The sequence below is a fragment of the Agelaius tricolor genome, unplaced genomic scaffold (assembly GCF_023055355.1).
Source record: "Agelaius tricolor isolate 1412-34295 unplaced genomic scaffold, bAgeTri1.0.p SCAF_23, whole genome shotgun sequence".
NCBI lineage: Eukaryota > Metazoa > Chordata > Aves > Passeriformes > Icteridae > Agelaius > Agelaius tricolor.
Window position 1 is genome coordinate 5,334,321 of NW_027269283.1, and position 12,653 is coordinate 5,346,973.

Consider the following 12,653-nt stretch of genomic DNA (forward strand, 5'->3'; position numbering starts at 1 on the left):
GGACAAGGAGTTTCAGGTCTCCCCCGATGCCTCCCCAGTGCTGGAGAGACAGAACTGGAGCACTGCAGTCTGTCCCAGACTGGTGAGGAGGGGAAATAAGGAGGAAGAGCAGAGTGTGGAAATGAAATACTCCAATGCTGCTGTGGCCAGGCTGCATCCCCAGCGAGCAGGTATGCCAGTGGAAGGGGGAAACTATCAGGTACCTGAGCAGGGATGAGGCCAGCAGGGGCAAGGGGAAGCTGTCTGTGGGGTGTACAGCACAAGGGGATTCAGGGGAGGGGTGTGCAATGGGATGTCCCAGCCCCATCTTCCCAGCATAAACCATCTGAAGGTGCCTCTTGCCACTCTTTGGATGTGCAAACAGGCAGGCGAGGTGCCTGATTGAGGCGTCCAGCACATCAGGCAGGAGCACAAGGGGCAGATGCCAGACTGCCTCTGGTTTTGTGCTGACATGAGAGGTGGGACTGCACCTCTGTACGGCCACAAATCCATTCTGTGTCGCTTGACGTGATGGGAACTGTGGGCAGGCTTTTGCCCTCTGGGGAGCCAGGAGCCGTGTGATGCTCTGTGAGTGCAGAAGGGTGGCTTGTGGGAGGGGTGCTGTTTCTGCAGGACCCACGGCTCTGTGGCACTGTGCGTGTTAAGACAAAATAGATGTCAACAAAAGCCCTTCCTTTTAAATTGATATTTAAAAATTGTCATTAGAGACCGGTAACACAAGGACTGTAGTGAAAGCGACTTGTTTTCCTAGAAACAGAGGCTACAGACAAGGTGATATTCACACGGTATTCAAGAGTCCAAGTTCTACAGGAAAAAATTCTTTCAACGACTTGCAGCTCGATGAACGCTGATAGCACCAACATAAAACCATAGCCACGGGCGGGAGCAGGCGCGCCCGGCGCGTACCTGCCGCCGGTGAGAGCGCAGCCCGGCCCGCGCCCGGCAGCGCCGGCTCCGCGCTCCCTGCGGCCCGGGGGGCGCGGGCAGCTCCGCGACAGTACCGGGGGCTGCCGGGCGGCCCCGGGAGCCGCGGGAGGCTCCTCCTCCGCCCCGGCACCGCGGGCAGCGCGGCGCTGCGGGCGCCGGGACGCGCCGCGGCCCCACGCGTGCGGTAGGTGCGCCCCGACGGCGGCGGCACGGGGGCAGCCCCCGGCGCTGCGAGGGACCGGCGGCGCCGGGCTCGGGCTGCCGCGGGGGGCGGAGGGCCGGCAGTGCCGGGCGAGCAACAGGGCAGGGGAGCCGAGGGAAACCCCCCGTGCCGTGCCGTGCCGTGCCGTGCCGTGCCGTGCCGTGCCGTTGCGCGGGGCTGTGGCCGTGGCGCTGCGCTCCGCGCCCCGCGCAGCCCGCGGGCGGCTCCGGCGGGAGGCGCGGCGGGGAGGGGGCGGGTGGGCGCGCCCGGGGCGCAGCGCGGGGCGCGGAGCCGCCGCCCCGCTCCGCTGCGCTCCCTTCCGCGGGCATGCGCGCCTGCCTCGCACATGCTCACTGCGCCCGCGGCGGGCGCGCACACTCCGCAGCGCCGCGGCTCCGCGCTGCACCGCCGGTGAGTGGGGCAGGGGTTCGCGCGCCTCCGCGGGTGCGGGCTGCCCGCCGCGGCTCCGCGGGCCAGAGCGCTCCGCGGGCGCGGGGCGGGGGCGCGGAGCTCCGGAGCCCGTCGGGGGGCGGCTGCGGCGGAGCGCGGGCGCGGAGCGGCTCCGGGTGCAGAGCCGCGACACAGAATTAGCACGGGGAGTTAATTGCTGCGCTGTGTGCGGTTCGGTTTTACCGTCAAGCGAACCCTGCTTATTAATGATTTTAATAGCTTTTAAATAAAGTGAGCCGCTGCACTTTCCCGCGGCTGATTCTATGAGGAAAACTTGTATGTGATTTATGCAGTTTGAGTAAACTTTTCTGAGTGTTAAATTGTGCTTGAGCCCAGTGAATGGCCTCTAAAGGAAATTATTCATGGTATACAGCTACTGTTGTTCAGACGTTTCAAATAATGATATATTCTGTTGTATAAAGTTGTGATTGCTAAAATACATGTAGTGAACCAATAAACAGTTTATTGGTCTGTATCAAATATTAGCAGAAATTTTGTTCAGCGCAGTATCAAATTCAGGCATCCCTGAGCGCCGTTAAAAGCAGTGGCAGGAATGGTTTATTGTTTTGTCTCTCTTGTGAACTTCATTAATTTACTGAGAATTTCTTCTCTCTGCAATGCCGTCCGTGCAAGGGTCCCTCCCCTTCTTCTCCCCCAGTTTATTGAGAAAGCATGTTTAAATTTCTTCATGCTATCCACATCTGTGGGTATTAGGGCAGGCTGGTCCACAGAAGATGGCATACATTTAAACTAGTAAATCTGCGTCTAAAGTAATGCTTCTTAGATAGTTTCATGCATTTAGCATTGCATTGTTTTGTTACTTGTTGCTTCAGATGGGATAAATTCTTTCTCGTCATCCTTTTTTACGTGGGGAAACTGTTTCCATTCCTTAACAAAGCTGAATTTTTATTTCTGCATTGAAATTGAAGGCATCGTGTGCCCTCCGATGAAACACAAGCAAGTAGGAAAGACCTGCAGTACAAATGCCTTGAAAATAATCAGTACTCATAGCTTTGGAGACATTCCAGAAACTTTTTTAAGCATGTTTTGGAAATTTACTTGAAATGGTACAGCAGCTGATAACTTAATTGTTCTAACTTAAAACTCTTAATTTAAAAAAAATCTAAATTTGTGATGTAAAATTGAATTGTGTAGTTACAGAGTCAAATTGTCCACGTAATTCTTGTGTCTCTTCTACTCACCCACCAACAGGTCAAAACATTTGGCTAAATAACAAGTGGTATATGCTTTTGGTTTTACGCTCATCGATTTGTTTTGCTTTACTTTGCTTAGCCCACTCCCCTCAGCTCATTTTCTTTTAAAATTGTACGTGGAGACTCGATTCCCATGGCTCGCTAATCTTATCACCATTATTTGGTTGAAATTTTTGAAACGGGTTCCTGTTTCGAATACCTCACAACATTGGCAGCCTTAGGTTCCATTAGAAAAGCTTCATTAGGGAGAAATAAAAATGTTGTTGATAACTCCCCCTCCAACAATAAGCCCCATGTTCAACTCCACGGTGTATGCGGATATGCCTTGAATTATAAGAAGGAATTAAACTCAGGTATTCACACAAAGAACTTGATCTCAGAATATCACTTAAAAAGTCTCGTGTGTTGCTGTGTTGTTATGCATAGCTGGTTAATATGCTTTTCTCTTTTTTTTCCCCCCTGAAAATTTAATAATTTAGCTATTAATCCTGCAAACATTATGCATGTTTAACTTTAAGCCTGCGAGGTGTTGGGCTGAATTCTGCGAGGCTGTGTTTGTGTGTCAGTGTGTGTGTGTACACACTGCTGACAAAGAAAACAATTAGAGACGTTACTAATTTTCTGCTGTCTTCCCAACTGTTATTTATGATGTGTAGTAGTACAACAGCTATTCTGAAATCAGCTATAATTCTCTTCAGTAAGATTTGTTTCTTCTGTGCCAAATTTTGCAGTAACCAGATGGTCTTAAGGTGTCTTCAGCCGGAGAACAAGCATGAGCAGTGCTGAAGACTAATTATTCCTTGCAGTAAATTCCTTCTGCAATAAATTCACAGGTTGTTAGGCTTAATCTGTGGAAATGATTGTTAAGATTGCTTATGCAGTGAAAAATGCTTTTATAAATCTGTGAAAACTATCAGAAGTTCTTAGAATGCTAAGAAAATATTTTCGAGTTAATTTTGCCTGGCTGGGGTAACTTTTATTCGGGACAAACTGTTAAATTAAGTTGCAGATTCTAATCCTTTTCATAAGCCATGGAACACTGCAGTTTTAAAATTAGGATTTTAAATGTATCCTGTAAGTGGAGGGGTCATTTGGTAGACCATGTAGGGAAGGAAATCTCATACTGCCGTTCCCAGTGTATCGTTACTTTCATTGTACCCGTGTATTTTTCACAGCAGTAGCAATGGATATTTGGGTAGTGCATGGAGGAGCGTCCTGGATTAACAATCATGTTATTTTCATTAAATTTCATGTTGTACTGCACATGACAGGGAAATAGCTAGGAACAAAAAATATATTCAGAGTTATAAACAATGGTATATATAAAAGTAAAGCCATTAAGGGCTTAAATACCTCCTCCTTCTCGGTGGCTTAATTTAGTAAAAAACACAAGATTTTTTTTTTTTTTTAGTATATGTCCATTAAAAAAATGTAAGTACTCAAACCTCTTACCATTTTCCTCACTTTGATATGAATAGGGAGAACTTGTCAAATCTCTTTCCCTTCCTTTTCTGCTGAAAATCCTGGTAGGGACTGTTCATTAAGAGATCCCACCAGAAAACAATTGTTTCGTGGCAGTCAAATTCTTAAAACAATACTTCATCGTTATTTGCAGATCTTAACTCAAGTAATGATGTTTAACAAACACCTTGTTTTAATCAGGTGAGGATAAGCCCTTCAATTAGGATGCAAATAATTGCTCCTCTTGGTTGGGTCATTTGGGGCCTGGAGGTGCTGCCATTTGCAGGTAGATTTGGTGCTACCCAAGGTTTGAATCAGGAGAGAGGAGAAAGCTGGAATAAGGATTTAAGTCTTGTGCAAAATATTTTTTTATTGCAGCATTGAAAACCCGATCCAGCTCCCTTTTTTTGTCAGGCTGTTCAGTTGATCTTGATTTACTGCTGCGAGAGGTGTGAGAGAAAAATTGGATCCAAAATAATGTTCACTGCAGAGATGGAGTTTCAGTGAGTGTGTCACAGAGTGAATAATTAAAAATAGTCAAACCTCTTTTCACTCAGTCTTTCTGCTTGTGCTTTAATTATATATTTTAATTATTTCAAAGATGTGTAAAATGAGATGAGAAAGATTACACGGGCGTAATCCTTCCCATTTAAAATTATTTGTCTGCAGCTGCCTAAGTCCTGGCATTAGGAGTCACATACAAACATGTTTATTTAACATCAGCGTTATCTGTTAGATTGTACATGGTTCATTAACATGGAGAGAATACTTTTTGTTTAATAGTGTGTGGGAGCTGCCAGAGGTCAGGAGGGGTTGTTTGCCTGAAGTCGAGATGGCATCTTGGCTTTGCTCTCCTCCTGTTTGTCACCTCTGCTGTGCCCGGAAAACGCTTCCTTAGTGCCGTGCTGAGGTATTTTCCCTGGTGTCGAGAGGCTCTGTGCAAAGCCAGAAGTCTCCTGCAGGGTTGTGGTAAGGTTTATGGGGAATTTCAAGGGAGGTTTGTTGTAATTTGTGGGGGATTGTTGTAGTTGGGGTTCGGTTAGAAAAAGCAGCTTGGACGGGATGGAGCGGGAGGAGACAGAAGAGCCTGAGATGTTGTGGTGGTGCCCACAGAGTGCATGGCTGTGATGGAAGGATTTTACAGATTTGGGGTGATGGCTTGGGAAATTGAGAGTGTTCTGTGTGCCAGTGAAAATGTTTTGTTGGTGTGGCTGGGTCAGAGCTGGACTCGGGACAGTACCTGGTGATGGTGCTGAGCTGCAAGAGGGGGCAGCTCCTCTGCAGGGGCAGCACAGGATGGGACCCTTCTCTCTCCACAGAGCTTCTGGGGGGTTCTCACTCCTTCTACTGCTGGATTAGAAGCATGCTTGGACATACAAAACCATATCAGGGACTCCAGAAATTCAGAATTACCCATGGCCTCAAGCTTAAAGAGGTCAATTAAAATGTTTTACTGTGACTTCTGTATATATGGTAATAGCCATGCACTGCACACAGTATTGGGAGAGAGATGTACACACCCATCCCATGCACAATTTTAATTTCAGCTTCTTGAAAATGTTTCTGAATGTTTTCTAAAAGCCAGTGAATTTCTCCATCCTCATTTGGATGATGGGGGCTCTTTGGGCTTTTTGTGCCTTGGAGGGAGAAGATAATTTAAATTTCCATTAGAAAAAGGTAGAAAATTGCCTTCTTTGATTTTTATCAAGCAAGGATCCCTGGTAGATAATAACCAAAAGGCGTTGAACAAAATGAGCATTATTGTAAAATTCAAAGTGCAGTGGAAGATGCAATGTGACCGAACCATGCCGCAAATGTGCAGTTTTTAAAAAGCACAACAGTAAAAATAGAAGGGCTTAAAAAAATAAGCTGAACTACTGTGTTGATTATAAGTTGTAGCTGAATCACTCTTAAGGCCTGGATATTGTTTTTAAAAAGCCAGCAAAACATCTATTTCTAAAAAAATAGCAAGTTCCCTCAGAAGGGGGGGGGAGAGAGAGAGAGAGAGCAAAAGTGTTATCTTGGAGGAGGCAATGTCTGGGGTAGGGTTTTTTTCCTTTGAATTATTTTCAACAAGTACTTACTCTGTTCTGTATTTTTAAGAAATTATGTGGACAGCAATTTTGTTGCTTTACCAAGGCAGTGAAAACACCAAGAATCCTTTTTATAATTTGGAAAGAATGTCAAAAGAATGAAGTAGTTAAACCTAAGTGTATTAGATCATACGCCTTAAATGCATAAATAAGCATAGCTGCAATCACAGAAACCAATGTTAAAACCACCAGGAAAACTCACCCACAAACCGTAATGACTTAGAGGGAATGACCTCAGCCATTGTGAAATTTGTGCCTATTTGTTGACTGACATTTATTTAGTAGAAGCAGGGTGCATGCTTTGTTGGGGTGTGGGATTTTGCTATTTGCAAGACTGCTGGGTTGTTTTTTTTTTGTTGTTGTTGCTGCCAGGTTTGAATACAAAGAGTGAAAATGGGCTCGAGGCTGTGAGAGCCTGGATATGATTTGGGCTGCTGCAATTTGGAAAGCAGGTGAAGGGTTTGTTATTGATGCACAGAGACTGGTGGAACTGAAGTTTGTTGTTCAGATGTTAGGAACTTCCTTGATGATAGCCCACTTCTAACTTATTCCCAGCTGGTTTTCTGTTAAGGAAATGAAGGTTTAAAGTATTTGGTTACAAACCTGAGATTTCTTCACGTCTACGTCTTTACGTGAGTGCTGCATGAAACGCTGGTGTCATTCATCTCCCCTCTGCTTTTTGGAGAGGAAATTGATGCATGGTGGAACCTTAACTTGCCTTTGCTGCAACACCACTTAATAATTCAGGGAAATGGAAGTCTTGAATTATTTTAACTATAATAGACTTCTTCGGGAATGTTTTTACATAAACCAGCATTACAGACTGCAAGTTCGACCAGAGCCATGTCTGTCTGCAAACAGGATTTCTCTCTGCTGCCTGCTCCTGGCTGTGGGCTCCTACTTTTATGTGTTGCAATAATCAAAGAAGTTCCAGTTTTAATTGTCCCTTCTTAGATGTGCAGAGAGGTTTGAGAAAATGGGTAAGTTCGTGCTGTTGGCTTGAACACCTAACTCTATGCATTTAGTCTTGCTGTGCAAAAATTCTTGTTTGCCATCCCTGCTTTTGGGAAGGAAAGCAGCCCAGCTAAATAAAAAAAAATAATGCTAAATAAAGAAAATTATTTAATACTAGTCAGCTCAGATACTTGCTGGTCAACCCATGGAGAATTGATGCCTCTCTCTGTGCTGGAAAGAACAGACTTGACAGAGAAACTCAACCAGAGCAGGACTTCCAAAGGCAGGGACGTGGGGAATGTTCCTTAAACTCAGCAAATGCCTTAAAAACTGGACATGCCTCTGGGATTACTCAGGCACCCACAAGAAACAGTGAGGGGAAAGTGGGGCAGGCATCTGAAATGTTTTTGTTTTTTAAATAGGTTGAGTAAGCAGAGCAGTCTGGGGGCCCCAGTTATTTACAGCTCTGTCTGTGCACCACGCAGAGCCTCATCAGCTGTCCTAAGGACAAGTTTTCCATCTATTGCAAATCGTGTCTTTTGATGACACATTTGATTTGGCTGTTTGCTGTGTAATTGTCCTACAGCTACTTTGGAAAGAACTTTGATCAGTTTTGAATATAGATCTGTATCACTAATTTTGATTCCTCTTGCGACTGCTCCTGTGTGCTCAGTTACCATCCATAGAGTTTAATTGCAACTATCTGACAATTCTTTGTTTCTAAGACAAGTCAAAATGTATTTACAAACTACTTTATCCTCCATAAATGTTGACAGTGTGTACTTCATTTTTGTAAGCTATGTAAATTTATTATTTTTCCCTGCTACTGTGGGTGAAACAAGACAAAATCTTGTCTAAAATTGAGCAATACTTTTTATTTGAAAAAGATTGTTTTTTCCACCCCTTAACAAACTAAAAAGCACCAATTTTTTTTCTGAAAGACGACACTTTAAGTAAAACATGTGAATGTTATTTTCACTGTATCCAAATTTCCCTTTTTATTCTTCTTTTGTAGGCTGACTTTATTTTTGAATTTATAAACCCATGTTTTTTGCTAGCTTACATTTGATAAGTGCTGTGTTGATACTACTCCTCCTCACTGAGATAGATTTAGGATTAAGTCAGCCTTAATGCTTGTAGAAAAATACATAAATTTTCTCCTTCCTTGTGTTCAACTGTGCATAAATGTATTAGATCCAGTTGTGCTCTCACTGCAGTCCCCAATCATTTCACTCAAGTAAAGGTTGAACCTTATTGAGTGGGAGCAGTTTTAAACCTTCTGTACTTGTTGCAAAAGTGCATTTTTTATTTTATTTTTTTAAATCCCATCATAACTGCTGCCAGTGCAAGTCCAGCTGACTTCAGTGCCTGAGCCTTGCAAAACCAGAGTGGGAATTTGAGTGTTTTGCTCAAATGTCTATTTGCAAATCAGCAAAGTTTCCAGCAGCAGTTTAAAAAGATGATAAATCTGAATTGGGTGGAGAGGGGGAGGTACCACAGCCCCTTTGCTACCAGTGGTTGTAACCTCCTGTACCAAAAATTTGCAGAGATGAGACTTAGTCTGTGGTATCACATCTCTGACCTGGTACTCTAAGTGTGTTGGTGGAGTTAGGTGTGCAGCAGGAAAATAAGGCAGACAACATTTTTCTTTTTATTTATTGAAATAAAATTATGAGATCCTTATTCTGTGTAGTCTTGGTGTCCTGTTGTGTAAATACCTACTTAGAGGAATCTTGTTTTTAATAAAATTCATTTCTCTCTGATAAGAGGCGAGTTTACGTCTCTGAGCAGAAATACATAATCATTCAGCAATGCTGTAAATGGTGTAACCCTGCACAAGGAATGCAAGATTATGTTCTGTATAGCCACTTTCACAGACCTTTGCTGTCTTTCCCTCTTCAGTGTCTCTTCACCTGAAAACTCTTGAGTTGTGGGTTGAAGGAAGGCGTATTCTGCCTATTATATATGATTTCATATTGTCTGTTTGGCAGCCATCCTTCCTGTTCACTGCAGCAGATGAACATAATTTGGGGAGGAGAACTAGATAGGGAGGGGGCTGAGGAAGCCAAGTGAGTCTGCTGTAAAAATATTTGAGATGCAGCAAAACCTCCTGGGCTAGATTAGTTCTGAAACACCACTGATGCCCCCCTGCAAATTAGGGGTGGGGTGTGGAGACAAATGCTTGGTTTCTAATTGAGTGTAATAAAGGAAGACAAATCTTGGTTTCTAATTGAGTGTAATAAAGGATGGTGCTGCTCAGAGTCAGAGGTGTTGATGCTGGAGCTTGATGCTGTCCCTCTTAAAGCCCAGGGCTTCTCCTTGCCCCAGCCCCCTGCCACAAATCAGGATTATTCCATCCCAGCAGTGGTTTAACCGTGTCTGTGGTGGAGCTGGGTGGTTCCTGAGTGATGCACAGGAGCACTGTGCCCTGGCTGAGGACGGGAAGTGGAAAATGAATATTGTTTTGAACTTGAACTCTGTGAGCAGACAGAAGGTAATTATTGGAGCTGGAACTCCCCCGGGAGAAGCGGGGGAGTGATGCTCTGCACTTGTCAGGAACACTGGGGGATCTTAAATATCTCGTAGCGTTTAACGCTTTGGTTTTACATTTCTGCTTTTTAATTGATCTTCTGCTCTTCTCTTCTTTTGGCAAATACAGGAAGAAACAATTGGATGTAGATTTAATGTGCTGTATTTATTGATAGACACAGTTCTGCCCTCCTTTTGCTGGTGGGGCAGGACTCTTAAATTTCAGTCTTGGTGTTATTTTCTGTTGTAAAATTAACTCCTTTGCTGCTGGCTCACTTAGTGGACCTATTATAATTTGAAAAATTAATTAATTGATGATTAAAAGCACATAAATGTATATGAAGCTATTTAATCAGAAGCTGTAAGCCACTTGTGTAGTATTTAGCTTTGATTATAAATTTCTCTGTCTTATGAAGTAGAAAACCCCACTGTAATGACACAAAATGTGTGGTTGTAAAGTTAACATTTTGAGAATCAACTTTTTAATAATATAGTACTACCAAAATAGTAGTAACCTTCTAGGGAAAAAAAAATATAAGTAAATCTCTGCCTTCACTGAATATTTTTCTGTATTTCAGTGGCCTGTGGCTTCAGTAATCTACCTAAGTGTTTTTACGTTTATTTCCCCTCTCTTTTGGCTGCTATTTTACAAGTTCTTCAACAAAGAATAGTGAGGGCAATATTTCTTCTTTTTTTACAGACTGTGTGGGGTCTTCTGGAGATTTTTTAAATACTGTTCCTTATTAGATAATTAAACAAGGGAAAGTATTTTTCTGTTAATTTCTACCTATGGTGGTACCTATGGGTTACCTTCTCAGAAAGGAATAATTCCATATTTTAAAAACATCATTTAAAGTATGAAAGTAAAATCACATTAATTTTCAAAGCATAATTAAATACATACTATTTACTATAAAGTCTCCCTGACCAAGTTCAGAAGACTGTTTCAATGGTGATGAAGTTTTAGAGGCAGTAAAATTAAGTCACTTTAAAAGAAAATTGTGTGATGATTTATTGTAGCAGAGCAGGTGAAATTCCTCTCGAGATTTTAATATCTTCCACCTGGTATAGAAATGAAAAGAAAATATCCTCTAGCTGGTGACTAATTTGTCACTAATACCCAGGGGTTCCTTCATTACAATGCAGAGATGTCAGTTCTAAGAGAAACGCACGGTGAAAAAAACAAGCGCAACTTCCCGTTGGAGACAGTTACAAAAAGGAGAAAAAATAAAGGTCTGGAAAGCAGCCGAAGTGGTGTGAAGGAAGGCTCTGAAGCTATCAATCAGGGCAAGGTGCCTGGGGAAGGATTTTACCTGCAGTGGAATTGATGGGGACATGTCTGAGGAGGGAAGTCGCTGACAGGGCTCCAAGGAGGAGCTCTGGCACACAGCAGTGCCCAGTTCTGCTCCCAGCTGCACCCTGGTGAATGCTGCAGGAGGAACTGCATTGCTGAAAACAAACCAGCCTCACTCTGCTTACTGATGGCTGTTATTCTGTATCATGTTGTTAAATGAATTGAATGCAAGGTTTGGGTGGAAAAGCTGCTAGGGAATATCTGCAGCTCGAACCTTTCAGCAGAGAGCGCGGTGTTTGTGCCACATCAGTGTTTTGACAAGTCATTTTTCCCCAACAGAAAGTTACTCCAGTGTTCAGAGACTGGTGTGGTGTCCTCACTTTGCCTTTTGCTGCAGTAACAAAATTTTAACTCAGCTCTTGTCCTTCCAGTGCTGCCGTTTCCAACAGCTTGGAGTGAGGGGAGCGTGAGCCAACGCAGTCCCCGGGGAGAGTGAAGTAAGGATTTCAGTCTCTCTCCCCTAAGAAACAAGCTGCTAACCCTGCAGCAGCAGCACTCTTGCTTCTTGAGGGCTTTCTGGTTTAGTCCAGACCAAAAAGTTGTTCAGGAAGAGTGTTTGTAGTAGATGTCTATGGCAGAAGTGGTGATTCAGTGTTAGGACTCCAGTGGTGTTAGAGATTTGAGAAGGAGAAGTGAGTGCTGCACCAAACAACATGAATGTTGGAAACAACCTGCCCAACAAACATGAATGTTGGAAAAAACCTGCCCAACAAACAACATGAATGTTGGAAACAACCTGCCCAACAAACATGAATGTTGGAAACAACCTGCCCAACAAATGACATGAATGTTGGAAACAACCTGCCCAACAAATGACATGAATGTTGGAAACAACCTGCCCAACAAACATGAATGTTGGAAACAACCTGCCCAACAAACATGAATGTTGGAAACAACCTGCCCAACAAACAACATGAATGTTGGAAACAACCTGCCCAACAAACATGAATGTTGGAAACAACCTGCCCAACAAATGACATGAATGTTGGAAACAACCTGCCCAACAAGTGACATGAATGTTGGAAACAACCTGCCCAACAAATGACATGAATGTTGGAAACAACCTGCCCAACAAACATGAATGTTGGAAACAACCTGCCCAAGAGCTTTGTGGTGGAGGTGTTTATGTCACAGGGGGAGCCCTGGCATGTCCTGCAGACTGCAGGCCATGGTAACACAGTTCTGTTTCTCACTGGGAGGATTTAATCTCAGCTGTTCTATGGTTAGTTGGAGAAATGGAGGATTTTATGTTCTGTCAGAAGGAGATGAATGGAAAGGAAATTTATGGGATTTGCTACATTTCTTCCAGTTATAGTGTATTCTTCAGTCAGAGCACTGAGGTAACAAACACCCTTGCATTTGTGCTGGGTTGAGGGTGGCCAGTTGTCCACCCAGCTCCTCACCTGCTCCCCATCCTTAACAGATCAGGGGAGAAAATATGAAAAAAAAGCTCATGGGTCAATATAAGA

General features: G+C 43.7%; 1 protein-coding gene across 3 annotated transcripts in view; it reads left to right on the forward strand.

Moving 5' to 3' along the window:
- Positions 1–985: 985 nt before the first annotated feature.
- The window catches only part of EYA2 (EYA transcriptional coactivator and phosphatase 2), an 87,900-nt gene continuing 76,232 nt past the window's right edge, over positions 986–12,653 (forward strand). Inside the window, exon 1 of one of the 3 annotated variants that reach the window (XM_071446885.1) lies at positions 986–1,111. Coding sequence is in view for 1 of the 3 variants with exons in the window: in XM_071446884.1 (XP_071302985.1) it covers positions 1,476–1,540 (65 nt within the window). In the remaining 2 variants the exon portion in view is untranslated. Of the gene's footprint in view, positions 1,112–1,419; positions 1,541–5,155; positions 5,224–12,653 lie in introns of those variants that run through there. The other 2 variants (XM_071446884.1, XM_071446886.1) reach the window with 2 other exon arrangements.